The 22,045-nt window shown below is 37.4% G+C and overlaps 1 protein-coding gene and 1 long non-coding RNA gene across 3 annotated transcripts in view; one reads left to right on the top strand and one right to left on the bottom strand.

The window, feature by feature from the left end:
- Positions 1-22,045, bottom strand: part of LOC100651020 (suppressor of lurcher protein 1) — a 514,096-nt gene that overhangs the window by 61,124 nt on the left and 430,927 nt on the right. For both annotated transcript variants that reach the window (XM_012316672.3, XM_012316673.3), the window contains exon 9: positions 6,647-6,842. In XM_012316672.3, coding sequence (XP_012172062.1) covers positions 6,647-6,842 — 196 coding nt within the window. The remainder of the gene's footprint in view (positions 1-6,646; positions 6,843-22,045) is intronic.
- On the top strand, positions 1,233-11,584 carry LOC125386415. The gene is made up of 3 exons (XR_007226538.1): positions 1,233-3,057; positions 3,146-3,337; positions 9,683-11,584. It is a non-coding gene; the product is annotated as an uncharacterized LOC125386415 (long non-coding RNA).

Here is a 22,045-nt window from a genome sequence, read left to right as displayed (position 1 = left end):
GCCATGCATCCTGTGCAATGTTGCTCGTTCAGATTTCCCACAAACACATAAAAATCCGCGGTTTAGTAATCTTATATTTCAATTGAAAATCGCTTTAGGGAATATCCGACTCAAGTTGTGATATAATTTTCCGTATTATATCGCAAGTTATGGCGTTTGTCAAAGGGGCCTGTAATGTACAATGCATTAACGAGTTTGCAACAGCTGCCACGATTATTAACTATCTCGTAACTATATCAACGAAGTTGATATTAAAGCAATTAAGATCGTAACAAAAAGAGAGAGACAGAGGGAAGCAGAGAAAAAGATAGAGAGAGAAAGAGAGAGAGAGAGAGAGACAGACAGACAGACAGACAAGCAGACAGAAAGAGAGTAATGAAAGAGAAGAACTCGGCAATTCTTTTTTGCCAGCAGTACGATCGATTCGATTTATTTCGTTGAAGTTCTTCTCGTTCTTTGCCAACGTCGGGTCGTATCGGTTCGTTGCCACGAACGATGTTGTTACACGCGATTATCTCGATTTTCCTGAAATGCAACCGGGAACAATTACATAGCCAGAGAAACATTACTCGAGTGACCGCACGATGAAACGTGCCAGCGGCAATTAAACTGCGTTTAAGGCCAGGCACGTGGAAAATGAACGAGGGGATGACCGATCGCAATTGCTGTTGTCAGGAAAGCATTGTTGTAGGCAGATTCCCCGAATACCATCCTCCGGTTGAGTATCTCCTTCCCGAACGGCGTTTCTCGTTCGCTTGCTTGCGAACCTCTGCTTGCTCGTCTCACGATTTACCCTTCGCAGCGCGACACGGCGAACGCTCTCTTTTCCATTCCACGGGCACAATGGATCGTGAACCTTCGGCAGATCGGTCAAGATGTCGAGCGAGGAAATCTTGCGTCGAACTTAAATCAGATTCTAGAATACGGTAAATAAGATGACGTTGCGCGCGTCCTTTTTCGCTGCAATTGTACCTCCTTCGATGGCTATCGTCCTATCTCAACTGTGCTGCGTTCTTTTGTTCGTTATTGGTAGAAATGCACGTGAGAACGTAGACGGACACAAAAGTCCATCAAATATCGAAGGTAAAGAACAGTTTCCATAAAATTTTCACTGTATCTTTTGGTAAAATCTGCTTTTGCCAAAACAGTATCACGCGCAAACTCGTCATTAGAATGGGAATAGTTGTAAGATGTTACGAGAAAGTATAGTGGATTTATGGAGATTTCGATCATTGTGCGCAATGTTACCGCTAATTGATTGGTGATATTTACACGAGTTGATCGGATTTGAAAATTGCGGGGAAGACAATCGTATGACTGGCGGATTCGACGCCGCAGCATAAATCTGTTGGTCAGCGTGATTCTATTACAGTGGTTAATAAACTGACAGGTCAGTTAATGGTTGAATTTATGGCATGACCTGCCCCCTGCTTAACGAAGTTAACGAGGTTTCGGATAATGGCCGCTACGTGCTATTTTATTATCTTGTGGATAGCAACAATAATGCTCTATAGAGTAAATGTGAAAGAAACTTTTAAAGTTATTTTTCATAGTCATTCATTTTACACGGAATTTTCTTCTATACAAGGAACGATTACCTTGTAACGTATAATACAATTTTTCATGTATCTCGTATTTCTGAAATTTACAGGATGATACTCTCTCTCTCTCTCTCTCTCTCTCTCTTGTTAGTTAACTTGAAGGTAGTGTCGTTGATCACACCACAAATCACGCATTCTCGTTACCATTTTACACGCATACAATCGTCTCTACCATGAAACAGGCAATAGCAGTCTTCGATGACAGATTACACGTAGGGATATGGCGTTATCATCGTCATGTGATTGACGATGCTGCTTTTGAGTTAACTAGCTGGAGAATCATTCTGTACGTCACGAATATATCTACGAGCATGTCTTTTAACGTTATTAGACCGCGGATTTTCCTGCATTTCTAGAAAATATGAACATGCAAAAATGCATAAAATGCATATAATGCGCAAAAGTATACAAAATACCCACGGTATGGTATCCGTTATAATGTTTAACAGGCAAAACGATTCTCTATCTTTTTAATTATATTCGTAAAAATATGAATTTGCATAAATATCCGTGGCTTAAACGTTACTATACACATACAGAAGCATTTGATAATTCTTACAAAACAAGTTGGTAATCATTTTACAGAGGGTTAGAAAATCGATTAGTAAACGTTCAGTAGTGAAACGAGCTTCGTTGGTAAAGAATATATGCGCGAGTAATTTTTCAACGGGTAATCTAAATCTATAATTTAATTAATATAAAGCAATTTCGTTAGAAAGTTAGAAAGCGTCGTTTTTGATTATTAATTTCCGATCAAATTCACAATACTGTTCCTCCATGTCGATCAATTAATGACGCGAGGAATGTAATTGGGGAATATATTATAAGATAAATAGTTTAAACTGCCTGAGGAATGTCATTCGATTTACGTAATTTTAATTCCAATTTCGGACAGAATAAATATTTAAACGTTAATGTTATACCATGGTGTGGTTACAGTACGTTAAACAAATTAATGGAATGATTATCTTTGCGAAACAAACATACATAAATTCTAGATAATAGAGCTCTCCATAATTATAACTACATGATAGAATACATCGATATAATAACTCAAACCAATCTCCGTGTAGCCTGTTTACCGTCAAACTCGTTTTAATTAAATTCCAAAGCTCGGAGCACAATTTCACTAATAAATCACAAACATCTCATCTCTTGACATATTCGTGATTTTTTAGGCTTCGAACGTACCTTTCGTTTCAACGCTTTGTGAATATTTCGGTTCACTTCTTTCACTGCACGTCTGACAACTAACAACATGATTCAATAAAAAAAAAAAAAGACAGATCTAATTATTATAAAAGTTTTGAAATCTGAAATTTCTATCTGTCGTTTCATGAATTAACAGAGATAGAAAGAGAGAGAGAGAGAGAGAGAGAAACCGGCGATCCTCGCGAGTTAGTAATTGTCTTAGCCAACTGACGATTAGACAGCAATTAATTCTTTCCCAATCAGGGTAAGTGGCAAAAGAAAAAAAAAAAAGAAAAATCGTGGACAAGGTTGTATATTGGCGCATTGTCACGATACACGCAATCCCTTTACAGACGCTACACACGTGCGTTGGTGAAATCGATCACAACTGTCCGTTCCCGTGCTTTTCACAAGGACAAGCAGAATTCCAGGAACGTCCGATCCTCGTCGCTGGACAACGAAACGAACTCGTCGATCAATCGGCACGCTAATGGCGGAATTCGGCCATCGCCACTCGATGCACTTCGTGCAAATTGTATTTGAAGGTACGTCAAGCACCGTTTGGACTCGCAGTTGCCAAATTCTACATTGGCTTTTGATTACACACCGAAGACGTCACTGGAACACCGCTCCGCTCGTCCGGCCCCGTTAGTTCTTTTCCGCCATTATCGACGCGATGCCGTTTTAACTTCAACGCGTTCACCGCCAAAGCCGTATTTTCGCACACCTTCTAATGGTGTTCCATGATAAAGAAATCGAGTGGGCACTTTTGTCATTGTTGACTTTAATTTTTCAGCGTTGGAAAAACTTCACGGTACAAAAAAAGAGGGAGAGAGAGAGAGAGTTAAAACGAGGGATTATTGCGACACTCTTTTTACGCGATGTTGAATGCAGCGTTGAGGAACTAAGCAGAGGCCGTAGTACTTACTTTTATGTATCTGCTCTTTTTACTATTCAGATTTAAGTCGTTGCAAACAGTACGTATTATATCGTGTACTTTCTTATATTGCTCGGATTAGGTTCGAATCAATTTTATAAATGCCTTCGTTTAGTTGAAATTTTATTCGATTAGCATCTTTGCGGTGAAATTCATCGTTTTAGGTGATTAAAATTATTTTATGTATCCAATACCTTTATTCTCTGTGTATCATATGGTTCAAGTTTATATTTAACGATCTTTAGTAATATACCATGTATATTACGTATCAAAATTCTGCTCTTCCGTGTTTCTACAAACGTTTGTAGTGCTTTTTGTAAGGTTGCAAATTCTCTTTGCTGGTTGTTGAAAAGCGCGACATAGTAATAGACGCATTTAAACGAATAATAGTTTTTTACTTGTTCGACAAATGATTCTACGATTTCAAACGCGAAACTGTTTTACAATTTGTGCTCTGTACGTGAATCATATGGATGTATTTTATTCGATATTTTCACGTTTTTAAAAATACGAACAATCTAACACGACTGATTGATTCGATGAACGATTCACGCACCCATACCTTTTCGCACGTCCTTAATCCTATCGCGCACCTTGCTTTATTTTATTTCTTTTTCCGATTTTTGATAATTTATGTATAATATTATAAATAGTTTATATATAAGGACTATAAGTAGTCCAGAAGTATAACGCGTTGTTGGCTCCTTTGAAAATCCAATTAATTTTACTCTATTTTGTTATGCTAGTCTGTTTCGCTAAAAATTATGGTCATTCGGTTTGGAACTTTTTACGAACGTTAAAATCATAAGGAGAATTTTCTCTCTACTACTACGTACTCGTTTGAGTATCGCTCGTAGAAATATGAGCCACTTAACGTTTCAATCTGACGGATAATCGTGAAAATCTTCATTTTATATAAAGAGAAACACGTCGAAATAGACGCGAAAGAGCAATAAACGAAAAGAAAAATAATAATAGAATAATAAGAATTATGTCTCTTCCGAAAAGTCGTATTTCTTCGAATGCAAATTGCCATTCTATCGCAGAGATACGATAACACTAAAATAAAATACATTAGTGAGATATTATGAATCGTAGAATTTTGTACGATAAATTTTTCATAAAATTACAAACAAGAAAGATCATGTTTTTCCAGGGGAAAAACTATGTCAGTTTAGTCATACTCTATAACATTTCTGGTTTTTAACTGACAAATGGGTCAGCTGTCCAAGCTTTTTATTTCGTAAAATCCTATCCAGGTCGGTATAACAGGTATCCGTTGAATTTCACAATTTTTATGACTTTCATGATTTTGTCTGCAGTACAAACACGTGCCTGCAACGTATCTCTCCCAATGAATATCGCACAAGTGGCACACGAGAGCGATGTTTGAAAAGCGAAGCTACCAAGAATACGTACAGATATTAGTATGACTAAGTGGCAGCTATAAGTACTATGTGCTCAGGAGCAGGTATACCAAGATAAGTCTACAAACGTACAGTGCATAACGATCGAGGGTTATAAAGGACAGCTCCGAGATAAGTTTCAGAGGATATTTTAGGCACACAATTATTTGCGTGACTGATATTTAGAGATTCGTTTATATCGAATGGTAGCGTTATTTTGCTATATATATATATATATATATATATATATATGTCGAATGACATATTTGACAGACTGACTCCAAGACGATGACAGTAAACTCTCCAAGAAGATTGCAAAATAAAAGACAGATACAGTTACATATATCAAATACATATCGATCGGGAATATCAACAAATTCCCAAGCGCCGTAACTAGGCAGTTCCACATAAACCAGCATTGCTCCTGATCAAGACTTGATCGTTTATACAGCGTATCCCTTAACACTGGAACCTCCTTTGTAAAACATTTCGTTCATCCCGTGACCGTGGCTACGTTCGGCGACCAGTTATGTCACCCCGAGCCCAAGTATTGGGAAATCTTCCAAAAGAAAGGCCCGATGTCTCTACATCTCCGACATGTATATAATATCGTGAAATTTTTAGCGGCCAGACGTTGTCGCTATATTTCATGAGACTAAATAACAGACAGATGTTATACAGACATAGGTAGTTCTAAAGCTTCGTTTTAAATAAAAAGCTTTTATTTAAATTAAAAAGTTGTAAAAAAAAGTACGAAACACAAAGGGAACTTAGTAGCAGACTCGCGGTTACTGCGATATCGCGTAAGAACGGATAAGCGATATTTGCGTTCACTCTGTTTATGCAAACGTAACTAATTCTGCATCTCAAAATGGTGGATTCGTTGAAACGAAACAAGGTAGAAATGAAATTCGCGAGGGGTAGTAAATTCTATTTTCGGCCGCTGTCAATCTTGTATTGTCAAGAACCGTGAACATTTCGAGATGAAGAATTAGTTACGTTTGCATAAACAGAATGAACGTAAATATCGTTGGTATATTCCTGTATTATATCGCAGTAACCGTGAGTCCGCTACTACCGTTCCCTCCGTATTTCATATCTCTGCTATAACTTTTTAATAAAGTTTTCAACGACTTACGTTCATGTAAATTTTTTTTCTTATATCGACAACGTTCGGCTGTTAAAATCTGAGACACCCTGCGTGTACAGGGTGTTCCGTCTATATCGTCCTCTTTGATTTTTTCGTTACTTTTGCAGAAACAAAAGTATGTACGAGCAACAAGCTTTCTAGTTTGATTCGCGTTTGTTCTCTTCAAGATCGCTTCTTTTCTTTTCTCGATTATTTCTCACGGTCATCGATAATTTCTCAATAATAACGAGATAACTTTCATCGTCGTATCGTTGTAAGCTAATAAAAGGACGAATTTCAACGTGCAGATATGTTGGAATGATCTTGAGTAGACAGAGTATGTCGACAACGATATAACGTAGAATGGTAAACAGAAACTTACTCGTTCGCTGTATCCGATACAACCGGCGAATGATACAAGTTTAAATCCTGGAACACCACTTGGACTCGTTCCTTTCCCCGTCCCTGGAAGTCGTATGTACAGTGCGTCCTTGGTGGATAAGGTTTCGGATATCCTGGTGACATGACTATCCCTGTTTTCGTCGAGTCACTGTTGAAAACGATATCGCACAGTGACGCTGAAAAAAAACAAGATAACAAAACACGTTACGTGTGGATACAACGAAATGCAAGATCGTTAAGCGACTGTTTGACTTTTTTCACTGCTGCTTTGTCGATCGGTATAGTTACCAAACTTTGATCGAGTTTCAAACGGAGAGAAATTAAAAAAAAGAAACAAAAAAAGAAAAAGAAAAAAAATAAACGAATATTACTAGTAGACTATCCAGTGTCCCCGACATATGTTGTCAAGGACAGTAACCCCCAGAAGATTTTAGCCATTGTTCGTTATCGTTTAAAAAATCATTAACGAAACGAGATTTGTAAAAAACAACGTATGCTGTGCATATACGTATCATGAAGAAACACCGTACGCATTGCTCGGTCGCTCGCACTCGCTCGTAAAAATCTAGTTCAACCCGATACCAATTCCACACGTGAGTGAAACGGGCGAGCCATTTTTAAGAAAAAAAGTTTTTTCGTCGAAAATCGGCCCCCCTACGCTCGTATGTAGAATTGGTATTGGGTTGGACTAGATTTTTACGAGCGTGCGAGCAACGCGTGCGACGTTTCTTTGAAATAAAATCTGGCAGATAAACGTGACTGTCGTGCGGGCTATGTGCGTGTTCGCAGTCGCATATATTTACGCATAGGTAGAATCCGATGCACGTAGTAATAATTTTCTTAATAAATTAAATTAAAGAACAACGAGCGATGGCTAGAGACTTGGGCAGGTTGTTCAGCAGAGAGTCCTTGACGATATATGTCAAGGCCAGTGGGTTCTATTTTGTCAAGATTCGCCACTAGTTGCATCATTGCGCGAATAATTCGTAATTGTATGATACGAAATAATAGCAGTTGCTCGGGTCTCGTCGCGTCCCATCAACCCTTCTTTTACGCGCAAAAATCTCATGATTAGACTGTATTCTCTCTCTATACACGTATAAGTTAAAATACGTATGTATACGTGTCAGGTAAAAGGTTCTATATAGCTCGATTTATCCGCACTAAATTTGGCACGAATATTCCTCGTCATCCCTCTACAACCCCCTCTTAACTTACGGCCGAGAAATTATTTTTGTGGAGTAGCTGAATAATTTTCAACAATTTTAAGAGAACATGCGAAGAATCAATTTTCCTCGTACGATGGTGAGAGCGTTCCCGAATGACTTGAAAATTTATCGTGGAAATATTAGTAAAAAAGGTCGGCCTCTCAAAAGCCAGAGCAACGCCGGGCACACGCAGCTAGTAATTAGTAATAACGATGGAAAAATCCAAGATCATTGGGGCTGGCTTCTCTTTTATTAACATTCGTCGCGAAACCTAGTGTTTAATGAAATGAAAATCACCAGGTACGATTGTTTTAATGCGAATTCTTCGCACAAAGAATTCTCTCGAAATGTTCGTGAGATAGCTGCCGATAAGTTGTCTCGCGGCAACGCTCGCGATTTTAATTAATTGGCTTCACGTTAATTATCAGATACAAAGAGTATTAATTTATTGTCCTTTTAGTTCATTGGCTTGTTTGCGTAATTAGTTGGCCACGCAGGGCATGTAACATAGACGCTTCAAAGGCAACGAATTATACGCACGATGATGGCGTGAAATCTGTTTTGATAGCAAATGTAAAATTTCGTCGCTCAGCCTCGTATTTAACAGACTCGACGAAACGTGTTCAGCTTATTCGACGATTTCAACGTGGATTTTACATGTTCGATTAGGATATAGAAAAAGAGTTACACGCAATCGTGAAATAAAGCTATCTCTTCGTTCGTCTCTATTATCCTTTTTCGATTTCTATCTGTCTGGTTTCTATCGAGTCTGTTCCGTTTCTTACGTTAAGACGTTACGCCGTGTTCGTCAAATCGGCATAAGAAAAAATGAGATTTTAAAAGATAAAAAGATTGTAAAGAGGCTCTTGAATGCTCGAAATCCAAAAGATACGATACGACAAGGATTTACTGCACGAGAAGTAAAAGAGTGAAGTGATATGTACGATGGCTTATGAATTTTGTATGAGTGTTTGAATCACAGTCTTACGAACGTATATCTGGATATCGTTCTCGAGATTATTAGCATATCGAAAATATTGTTCATAGTGGCACGTTCCTCGTTAAGACGACTGCAGTTGCTTTTTATTTCTTTGAAGCGGCGCTACGCTTCCAACAGTTTGAATAACAGCGTGATATACGCGACGAGACAAATTTTTCAAAGAATTCCTAAGGAATTAAGGTACATGAAGCTCCTAGTAAACCGATGATATGGATAGCGTTATTACGTTATGACAAATAACTTTCAGCGATGCTATAGCTTATCAGAGAATATCACGATTCGATCATTTAACTCTCTATTAATATTGATTGCAGTGCAATATCTCCGCTTCAATTTAACATATCTCCGCTACGATTTACGTCAAAATTATGTATTTTAATAACGCGAAGCTGACGAAGAAAATTAAGACATAATATATTGATACGTGATGTTTATTGATGTATCTGCTCGTAGAACCCGATTTATTTGACAATGATTACAGCTAAATAGGGTACATATATTCGAGCATTAAATCGTAGTTTAAAATATTGACTTATTGTAGTACGATCATATTGCCTAATTAAAGTCGAATTTGAACGTATAGAACGTATAGAAAATTCGAAAAATTGTATCACCTTCTCACTAATGTACATTGAAAAGAAACAGACCCGTTTCGCGATTTATTATGTGTATAATTGAACTTTTAATTATAATTCTACTCTTCTCTAATTTTCATGCTTTCATGCTTATTGCATTTGATTTATTAAACACTCGAAGAGGCATTTTCGTGTGACGATAAAAGCAAGTGATTTTTATGATTTTTGTTTAGATTAACTACCGCTGGTTACGTGGAACTCTTTGGACTGTACGTAGATAGTTTCCAAGTGTAAGTGCAATTTGTTTATTGTACATTATACAAGCTTTGCGATTATGTTTGACGAAATGTCATTTGACATTGTCGGCGTGTAGTACAACATCCGAATTTTCTTAAAGTTCGACAGATTATTCTGCGATTGAATCTATTTTTGAGAGGAAACCACGAAAAATTGAAGTTCTAACGTTCCGAAAAAAATTTACCTCTTCCGGTGGGTAAATTGAACGTATATTATCAAAAAAGGCATTATAAATAAATAATGGAATAGAAATTTGAGGTTTGATCTATGAACGACAATTTGTAACAAAAGTGTATGAGTTTCGTTCGAAATTGATTGATCAATTACTTTTTCAATTATCGTACACGCCAGTTTAGAAAGATTGATAAACAATCGAAACAATTTAGCTAAAAAATTACATTTCTACTTCTATTTAGTATTACAATTTAGTAGTACTCGCTTCAAACAAATATTCATCAAAATCACTTGTTCCTCTCGATGCTACACTGCCCCTCACCCTAAATAGAAAGTTTAGATATCCATTTTATATCAAGCAATTCACGAGCATCGATATCAAACTCTATAAAAATGTAATTACAATTAAATACAAATTATATTTATATATATACGAATACAAATTATAATTGTATTTATACATACAACTATAATTAAATGTAAATTAGAAATCTATGTACTGCTACTACCTGAATTGTTCCAACATTGTATATTATCTTTATATCGTCGTGTATCAAAAGCTGTCACAAAATAAACGAAAATATTTTTACATCCGTTCGTAAATTCTTCGATAACTGGGTTAGCAAGCGGCAGCCTGGCAGACTTGCCGCGATTACGGCGCCGTTTCACTTCGTTAGTGGCCAATTTCCGCGGAAACGGCAGATTACATAAGCGAGAAACGAGCAATGCGACCAAATCCGCAGCGGTCAACAAACGCGAGCGTTGTCGAGCGATTCGTTAAATCGTACAATACTCCGCGGCGGAGGAAATTAATGAGCTGGTCGGGGTCTCGGCTTTAGTCAGAAAAATACAAGGAAATGCCCGGGCCACGACAAGTGCCTGCCCTAATTGAATAATCGTGCCGCGCCGGTAACAGCCATGCGATTCGCCAATTTTAATTCACTTTCGACGTTAATGCGGTTTCTATTTAACGATAGGAAAGACCCGTAGCGAAATTAACGCGCACCTTTTCCACGTTTAACTCGGCAAAGCCGGTATAATTCAACAATTTTCATCAGCCGAATTTTCTACACGATTTCAACCGGCTGCCTGATATACGGTATGATTCATAAATGCGCATCTATATATTTTAGACGAATATAAATACTTGAGACTTGAGACGAGTGTATTCGAGGCGAGTCTACGTTTCAAGATAAGTCAAAATTGTGGCGAACTTCACTGTCGTTCCTAAGTACACGGACACTTTGTTCGATTCATATCGACGATACACGAATAATTAATAAGACGTACGAACGAATACGATATTTAATATGTTCTTGAGAAACCAATGGATACGTATCATACGAGATATTAGTCGTTTATTTAAAACCTTATCGATCGTACATATTATTCATCGAGGTGTTAAGCGATCTTGAATACCACTGCTGCGATCATTCACGACAGTCCCCATGATCAATTCTGGATCTGTCCTGTTTTCTGAAAAAAGTTTCCAGGACAGAAGAAGAAAGAAAAGACGATATCGTATAAAAGTACCGCTTTTGAGCGGCTTAGCGATTGGACTGCCAAATTGGTCATACTGGCCACGGTGGTCATTGGTAACCGGAGCGCTTCAACTTCTTACAATTGTAAAATTGTATGAAAATTGACAGTTAGGGCATTTTGAATATAACCGATAAATAGAAGATACTTTGAAATAAAATCAGCAATTAAACATTTTTATTAGAACATCGATAAAAAGAAATGGGAACAAATGTTGCATCTAACGATGCACTGTGTTTGTATCCATATCTTTGAGAGGTAATCTACGAATATTATTATAAACACAGCTTGGAAAATAATCGTAAATGCTGCTTTATAATCGTATAATTGAAGTTAGAAGTGTGCACGTACCTTGCTATTATATATACAATGAGCAAATACCGTTTACCAATATCTTTTACATGTTTCAACAATATATCCTGCACGTTTTGCTTACGACGAAATAATAAATGCGAATGGTTTGTCGAAATAGACGAAGCCTCGTTACAATATGTCGCTATCAATTGTTACCAAGGCGTCACGGTTGTCACCCGTGACCATCAATAAGATAAACGGTCCATTGGGGAAGAATGTTGTCTTGCATCGTCAATTTATTATTATTTCGCCATTATATGCTTTGAATAATAAAAATACTCCCGTGGTGTCCTGAGGGAAACATGTAATTTCGACGTAGCAGTCAAAGTGTTAAATTCAATTATAAAGTGCAACGTTAACAATGTAAATGTGACAGAAAATATTGTAAAATATTATAAAACCAGTTTCCAATAGAAATTCCTTGTTTATCGAGAATATACATATGTAATATATATCTTCTTGGACAATAAAAGCCAACATCAATTGTGAAAGAGCCTTCTTTATTTTATGTCCATGCATCGACAGCTAACCGAACTGACGATAACGTAACGTTCATCCGTTCTGAAACATGGACGTGCATTTGTGAATCACGCTAAATAGAAGCTGCATAGAAGTTGCCAAAAATATGGTAGCCCGGTAAAAAGCGAAAAATTCAGAGTGAAAAAGGAGAGCGTATAGAAGACCGGAAGAATGTTGAGCAAGTAAAGCTGTTTACCCGCGCATTCATTATTTAAGTCCTCTGAGGGAACCGTGGCAGCGGCTTATCGACTTTTGAACACCGCTTATACGGCAAGTCAAATAACGGGAATGAGCAAAGAGGTGCGCGATAGGAGCGGGGTAAACGTTTTAATTTGCATTCATGAGCCGTCCTCTCAAAATTCTTAGGAGGCCACCAAGTATTCCAAGTGCGTCTCTCCGGTTATATCCAAAGGGCGAATTCACTTATGACGATCGATGCGTCTGCTTACTTGGAAAGAATATGGCTCGGTTAGCCTAATGTATTCGTCGAGTAGCCGATGCAGACGTCAGATCTGAACCAGGGGACAAGAAAGCATTTTATATCGAGAAGTTAACAATCGGAAACGGACGGTCTATCGATTGCTTCGACGAAGATCGACTGCTTTATTTTCGGACTATTGTTGCAACGTATCGAAGAGAAGAGAAGGAGGTTCTTCGGCTTCCTGCCTTTATCGAGCTCGTAAATGCTCCAAGAATTATATATTATTAAGCGTTTTTATTTTCTGCTTATGTACGGAGAATGAACGAGGTACGAGAACGCATTGAATTATTAGTCGAAGAAATCCTATCGACAATCGCGCTGTTCGTTACACGAATTTCCTTATAAATGGACTACGGATTTTCGTGCATTTATAGCGAATTTAAAGGTGCAGCGATCCAGAGAATGCAAATGAAAAGGGGGTAGTACTCGTCGTAATTTTTAGTAGCCGAAACGGAGTACCACGCAAGTTCCATTTTCTTAGTTCTCTTCGCGAAGATACGATACCGCATAAAAATCCGCAGCCTATTTATGTCTCGTTTTATTCCGAAACCAGGTACAAAAGAGGGTAATGCGTGTCACAAAAAAATCTGAAAATGTTCTAGAGCAGTGTAAATCTGTTTTGACATTTTTGTCATTTCGGCAAAGAAAGAACAAACAGACAAAATACGCAAAGTGTATTTCCAAATTCCAAATTCCAAATTGATACGAACAAATATCTCCGTATGTACAGTGTGTGTTTCGTTTATCGTAGATTTCTTGATACGGAAGCAAGGAAAAATGCAAAGTAGTACGCTTCTGTTCTTCTTACGATAAGTTTGATAAAATTAATTTACATTAAGGTAATGGTTTCCGGACTGATAGTCCAAGCTGAAGTATTCAACGCTTTAGCGTAGTTTATAAGGTCTGCGATGTATACAGTCTAGAAGCTATAGTCTTGTTGCTTAGGCTGTATGTTCATTAAATGGATATGCTAAATAAGCTTGGCATGTAACATGGGGGTCCATTGCAATTTGTACAATTATGTAAGGGTAATTCCGTGATAGAACGTAGTTACTGTTAATTGTATTCAAAAGAACTTTTATTAACGCTCTGCTCATAACACGCAACCCGTATTGTTCCAACGCGGTACCCGTACTTTGATTAATTATACGAATTAAATTTTTCCTATTTATTACAGATTTATTCATGAGAGTCGTGCGGTTCAGGTGTTCGATCGTATATTAATATCGAATTATTTACTATACGGATTCACGAGTAATATTTGCGTGTTTCTCTTTTCAAAAGGATTCACGTATATCCTATTTCGAAAAGCTTTTCATTCGGATGTTTCTGACTTTACTACATTATGTCTGATCCTTATTAACACGCGCATACGCGTATAGCTAATATAAAAAATACCAGGTATATGTAGAGCGACCCTCGAGAATTTCCAATTTTCTCGGAAATGTTAATAAACGACCTACAACATCTGCTTTAGCCTTCAATTCCACGGTATCTTTTGTTTAATAATATGGTTTTCTGCTCGCAAAAGAAAACCATGCTCTAAAAGGTATGACAGCTTTATGAACACGGTAATTTCGGATCCTGTTGTGTTCTTCCCGTCATTTTCGACCGAACCGTGTTTCTCTGTCGCTGAAAGCTTCTCTAAATTTAAGAAGAACGTCGTGTAAACGTATCCAATTTACAAACACGATTAAACCCGAACCTTGTATTGAGAAATATCTCGTTGATTAATTCGTGTAAATATTAGGTTGTCCGAGAAGTTTCTTTCCTTTTATAAGAAAATAATAGACGCACAATGTCTTTTGTTTTATGTTAGTTTATTGAATTATGCACGAACATAACGATAGAAATACAACGAAATGGATCATATCTAATTCAATAAAATAATATAAAACGGAAATTGTTGTTCATCCATTGTCGCCTTATGAAACGAAAGAAACTTTTCGGACAACCTAACACCATAGAGGTATGACGATTCGGGCGAAGTGAAGCATCGAATATGAATATGATACGATCGCTCAGACGATAAACGACCATCTCAATTTTTTTTTTTTTTAATGAGAAATTTACAAATTTGTTGGTAGGGAGAAATTGAAATGTATCGATCAGATCTTACAGATATACGAGCATTCTTTTGCTTTGCTGCAAGCAGACAACCACGAACAAGAGCCTGTTTTTGTTAAAATGCTTCAACTAGGCCCGATACAGACGAGCGACTTTCGTCCGTGCGATCGCATGTCTGTCTTTGTTGTTCTTAACCGGGAAAAGAAAGAAAGGCTTGGAATCGCGCGGACAAAAGTCGTCTCTACGTCGAGCCTTACAAAGGATATTACAGATCAAGTCAATACCGGTTCAAATGAATTAATAAGTTTCAAGGTATTCGAATTAAACCGAACGAGGCTTAATCGCGCGAAACAAAAGAGCGGAGAAAAGAAATTACGGAGAAAGCTTGTCACGTAGAATTTTCTTGAAAAGGAGAGAACAGACGGAAGAACGTAGGAGAAATCATCAAAGTATCTGTCTCGTTTGAATACACGTCGCACGAAATGTCTCGTTAAACGTAAAGAATCGAAAATCAGTGGAAATTGTACTTCTCGGTATCATCGAAAGGGCGACGATTAATTCCAGGCGCATAACCGAACCTTGCCGCGGCATCATGCACAGGGCTAATTAAAATTTCGTTCGCTGAAATTGTCATACAAACGTGTACACAATGGCCGTTGGCGTCCAACTGTGACTCTCAACGCCGGTTTCCCGAAATTTAATCGCACCTCATTCCCATTTTGCGTTACGCACATCCATGCTTCTGTGAAACTCGTGCTTGGAAAATTTCAATTTACCAACAGAGTCAGTTTCGTAGGAAACTCGTCGAATATCAGCGGGCTATCCAACCACCAAACACATCTCTCCATCTGGATCGCTTGACGTGTGAAAAAGGAAGTTACGCAAAGCGGGCGGAATTCCGCTGTGTGTCAAATCGACTCGGGCGCGTAATTTCGAAAACTCTGGGCGCGTTATTCTCTCTCGCTATGGTAATTGCACGTCGACGCAACGCGACAAGCAAGCACGAGTCGGAACGACGCGTGGGAATTGTTTTAAGCTCGTTTCACTAGCCGACGGAGCAGCTCGTCGCGTCGCCTTCGTTGCAATACAGGCAATCTGTCGTCTGGTCGGTGGTCATCGCGCGAATAGGTCGCGCCAGTTCCTAGAACCGCAAGAGGGTGAAAACCGTTGACAATCCACGCTTTGCCGCAACTGCGGATTTCCTAATTAAACAGCGTATTTGACCGAGGACAACCGAGTCAGCAGGCACCAACCTTCCGACGGTATTAATAATTTACCGTTGAGAAAGGGGAGAGGGAGGGGGAGCAGAACTTTGGTGAAATTAATTTGAACGCCATTTGCCGGCCGCGTCTTGCCAAGTAACCGACCAACTTCGTAGATTTAAGCGACTGGCTTAGTATCCTCGGCTAGATCGCGGCCCGATGTCCGGCACTCCCTCGGCAGAATCGCCACGGTGGCGAAATATCCGCGCGAATATCCTGTTCCGTTTCGGTAATGCACCTTCATATTTTCTTGCGGATTTCTGCATTATTCACGCGCGGATATTTCAACACGAACCGCGCGGCCACGGGCTTCGTCAGTTATGAAGGCTGCTCACCAGACACGAGCCGAGAATTCGCTATCGTATATTTTGGCCCTGGCTTTCCTTCCATCGTTTCCGGACCCGGCGAACTTTCCACCAGGAAATCTCCGTCGCTTCTTTCCGCACGACGAATATTTGTCAACGAGCGTCTATTGATGTTTCGGAATTCGACGAATGGCGTAGGAGAGGAGACAGGATCGTACGGGAACGACAGACGTAGGAAAACGTGCGAGCAGAAAAATTGTTAGCGCTGCGAATGTGCAACTTTAATGGCGATGAGGAAGTTTTAAGGTAATCAGCGCAACGATATCCTGGTATATACTTATTTTTTTACTGACACAGGTCGTGTGATATTTCAGAGCAATTGCACGTTTGATCGTTTTATATATTTTCGTCGTCGTTGCATTGCCGTGTAAGATAGCTGTCGCAAGGAAACAGTATGTGTATTAGGTCGTCCGAAAAGTTTCTTTCGTTTTATGAGGAAATAATGGATGCGCAACATTTTTCGTTTTATATTATTTTGTCGAATTACACACGATCCATTTTGTTCTATCGAAATAAAGATCACAACACTGCGACAGATTAGGTTTCATGTTTGTATAAAGATGCGTCGTTGTACTTTTACGTGTCTGTAAAAGAAAGACACTTTTCGGACAACCTAATATATTGTTGTATTCGCGTTGTATATAGCTTAATTGTGGATTAATAATGAAGCAATTACTTCAAGAAAAACTCTACATATTTATTTTTGTGTATCCGTGACCTTGGAGACCGCTATTACGCAGAAAAAAAATCTAGCGAAACAAAAATATTCTAAATATGGAGAGATCCATATTGTTGTGCCCTTGAATATAAATTATGTTTTGGGTTACAAGGTATAGGAACAAAGCAACTAATAAATAGACCTCTATTTATGTTTCTTGTAGCCTTCAGCCGGAGCTACAAGGTTAACTTTTTTGGTAATGTCCTTTTGCTATAAATATACGAACGTGCTCCCTATCGATTCTATCGTATTGTAACACTAAGAGAATAAGGATCTGGATCAGCATAAACTTATACATTATACTTATACTAATGTTTATACCTTTATTTATTTCAATATATTTTTCTATTACAAATTCATCCACTGGTTCTTCTATCAGCCAGCCTCGATAAATACCGTGAAAGATAAAGATTCCAAATCATGCAATGATAAGCCGAAGGACTAATTTTAAATTGTCTTTGTCGATCGAATACAAAGCTGGTTTCGTGATTGTGCGAATAATTGGAATAATTGGATCATCTCGTATTAATTAGAAATTAAAAACTTCTTAAGCATTGGATATTTTAACATAAGTATAGCAGTATTTTTTATATATAGGGAAAAGGAAAAAACGTTTTATACCAATAGAATTAAAATAATATGAAATTATCGCAAAGCGCACATATAGTGATTCGTGCGCGTCGATTTATTTAATTACACTCGTTTCCTCTGATCAATTTTTAATCAATCTGTTTTCGATATTTAATTCTGGACTCCTGGAAATAACGACACACTAACTGGTATTTGTAAATAATGATTAACGGTGAAACAAACGAATAATTATGAACGGTACATGCTAATATGCTTATACAAATGAATCAAAGAAGGAAGATTTTTGCATGTGTTGAAGTGGTCACCACTTCTAGGAAAACTCCACATCTGGTCTTTTTAGCTTTCTCAAGCGCTGAAGCCATCGACAGCATATAGACAAAAGAATAGCAGGGAGGCAGACCATAAACAGTAGACAAGCGACGTTGGCTTCGGGGTTTTCAGTTATAAAGTAACACTGCCAGCGTGCGGATCTGGACCAGCTCAAATTGTATTCCTGTATTTCATTATTAAGTCAAATATATACTTTGTATCTTACACTTTATCCACGCGTTTTTCTCTCTTTATATACCGAATAACCTCAACAGCATGCATAATACAACGTAATAATTAATTAAAGATAGCGCAATAATAACAATAATTTGCTGGCAGTTTCTTTCGCTGTTTATTGAAATGATCGTATTAGCGTAATTCATTACTTAGAGTACGTTAATATTAATAATGATTACCGCTAATTGTCGCCGGTTGTTGTATTGTTAATTATTAATTTATTTCCATATTCAATTATTGTTCATTAAGAGTGATTAAATTTGTTTTGCACAGATGTGATGATCGGGCAAGTTGGTGTGTAATGTGGTTGCGGTGATACAACGATTGAAAAGCGTAAATACAATGATTAGAGAGTGTGGAGAGAGTGCAGTTGAGTAAATTTGTGTCAAGCGGTATCAATAATTTGTAGTATAATATTTTGAATCTATTGTAACAAAACGTTTCCCTCTCCTTGCAAATTACCCCTACATTTACATTAATTTTGAATTATTAGAATTTCGGTATAATTATCTGTGAATTATAATTACATAGAATATATATATATATATCTGAAAGTTTAGTCAGTTTTCGATTTTAAAATTTCAAAAGGCGATATGATTTTCTAAGAAAAGTTTCCTTCTAAAATGGAATCGCGTTATATTAATAATTTAGTTTAAAAGCAAAAAGTTACATGGATCCTACTGTGGGAGAAATTGCCTCTTTCATATTTTAAAATTGCATCATCGTTTCTTATACTTGGGTTTCCTGTTTTATATCGTTGATATCGACGTTCCTCGCAAAGTTTATTATAACTCCAATATCGCTGGTTTAACAGCTGGACTATAAATTTGCAGAACAGCAATCGAATAACGTGTCACGGATATAATAATTTTGTAACGACGTACAAATTATATTTCGATTAACGACTTTATCAGGAAGCGGAGGAAGCGGCATAAAATGTATTAAGCTTTTAAGACACAAAGCTGGTAAAAATTAATTAATTGGTAATTAATTGCCTGGACATACTGGGATTTGCGATAGCATTACTCGATATGTTACTAATTGCTGAACAAAAATGATGACGTCCTCCCTTTCCAATAAAATTGTGGTACGTTCCATTCGCGCATAACAGAGCATAGCATAGCGGCTTCGTACGACAAAAACGTAATTATTTCACTTCACAAAGCGTTCATCGTCGGTAACGATATTCGGGAAATTTAATTGCACCATTTTCCACTATTTTGTATTCGCTGCGTGGCATTTCAAAATTCAGCCGCCTGTTCGCAACATCGCGCCAACTTCTCAAGCTAATTAGCAATATCTCTGATTAATTTCTAATTTATCAACGTCTACGTACAGCGTTAGTTTTCTCAAACGATTTTACCGTTTCATAATTCACGATCGATCGAACGAACCGTTTTTTAAACGATCAATCGGAAATAGAGAAAAGACAAAAGTGCGAGCAGGGGATCGCGTGACGAGGAAATTTCGTAGCGCTTAGTGAAAATCGAGACCAGCGTGAAACAAATTTATCCCGTCCAATATGTCGGCCGCTTTATCTCACGGTTTAAGGTGTTATATAATTTCCGATACAGTACACTGATGAAGTTCGTGTAGGGCCTCTTTCATTGTGCTTCACGAATCCCTATTTTACGGTCTCTTGACTTAAACCGATTAACCACTGAACTCTCCATATAATAGTATCTCATTTCATAAGCGTCGTTAAGTGCATTTCAAAATGCTTTCTATTTCCCTTTTGTCCGCCTGTACAAACGAGACCAGCGTAGAGAGGAGATTGCCGCTCGTGTACCACCTAGGAAATTAAAATACCAATTTGTGGTCAGCTGAAAGATTATCACTCAACTTTCTGACGTCGTCGATGTACAGTTTGCTCGTAACGTTATCCGTAGCTATATATCGATTGCGATTATAACGCGGTTATAACGTATAACGAATATACTTTACATGTTTATATTGTAACTATCGCAATTTTAACGCACAAAGAATAGAACGTTCATCGACTGTGCGTGTGACGCGGCTGTTAACGACGATACTGAGGATTTCAAATATTATGAGGATTAGATTTAGCTACGTAACGTCGTGTATTTCAAAACGGAGAAAACTTTTGAAAATTCTTTTCTGTTACTGGCATCTAGAGCTGGCATCTGTCCATCTAGAGCTCTAAATGGTAATTCGGCAATTACAAACATCAGAAGTTGGTGGGTTAGATTCAGAAATTAGACGAACGTGTGTAAATGTTCTGAATTTACCAATATATTCGTCGATAAATCACAATCCTGTAAACCTTAAATATCATTGTAAATTTCCCCCTTTTGCAGGTAAATAATATTAAATAGCAAAGAATATCCGTTAAAAATGTTAGTAAAGTGCGTCTCAAAATCTGATTTTGTTTCGTCATTTGTTTGGCGGAAACGCGTGACGATAGGACAAAGAATAAAATGCTGAAAGTTGCCCTGTACTTAAGCAGAAAGCACACTTGTATCCTCAACAACGCGTTCAGAAACGAGTTAATCTCCTTTCATTTTTTAAAAGCTGTTTTAAAAATCAAAAGCGAGAGCAACCTTCTCATTGCTCGACGCTGTAAACACACATATAGAAGATTCGCGTATAATTACACGAGCTTCCGCTTTTACGACTTAAAGTCGCTACAGATAGTTTAAACGAATCGTATGACAAATACTTTTAGCGAAATAAAAAATATCATAATAGAATCGTAATTACTTTTCGCGTTAATTTTAAATAAGTTTAACATTTTATACGTGTACTACGTTTGGTTCTACAAATATCCCTAGATTCTCTTAAAATATCCAATGGGGTTTCTTTTATCGAGGTATACTTCGGAGATTGGTTAGAGAACTTGTAAATGTTTGTAATTCATCGTGGTAGTTAAACAATTTAATACAATATAGAATGGATATGCAGGAGAGGATAAAACAGATATTTAGGAGTTGGAATTTTGATACTTCGTTCTATATGGTTTTTATGGCAGTTCACATATTTACAAAGTACATCAAATTAAAGCGTAGGTACACGGCATACTACTCTCGCTCATAACGGGTCATGTTCAAGAGATAACATTATCTCTGAACTTCCAGTCATCTGATATTAAAATTAGATTAGCTTCTCAAGGTGTAAAATAACTTTCCAGACAAGGTTTTATAATTTTCCAAACAAAATTGCACGGTGCATATACTTTGAAACACACTATGATATTAAGATGAATCATAGTTCTGTTATCTTTATTTCTAAGATCATAAAAATTCTCACAGCAAAGCTAAAAGAATCGACGTTAACTGTATTACGAAATAAAACATTTATATTTCAAAATTATCCGAAACCTTTTAAGTATGTATAATTAAGTTTGTGCTAATCATTAACCAATAATTATTCGTTATCGTGCTAGTATGCCATTTAATATGATTTACCAGTACGTACATATATCTACATACATATTGATTTGCCTGTGAATTAATTGATTGATTTACTAATTAACTACGAGCTTGTTTCAAATTTTATGACGACAGAGTTAGGTAAGCTATGTTACAATTGATTTGCGCCTGAAATTATCCCGAAGATATGCTTTATCGATGGTGAATATTGATCGTCGAAGAAATTATGCGTCGATGCTATTGGAATATTAAATAAAAAATAAATGATAAAATAATATATCGAATGGTACAGGT

Source organism: Bombus terrestris, chromosome 15 (assembly GCF_910591885.1).
Source record: "Bombus terrestris chromosome 15, iyBomTerr1.2, whole genome shotgun sequence".
NCBI lineage: Eukaryota > Metazoa > Arthropoda > Insecta > Hymenoptera > Apidae > Bombus > Bombus terrestris.
This window is presented reverse-complemented; position numbering and strand designations above follow the sequence as displayed.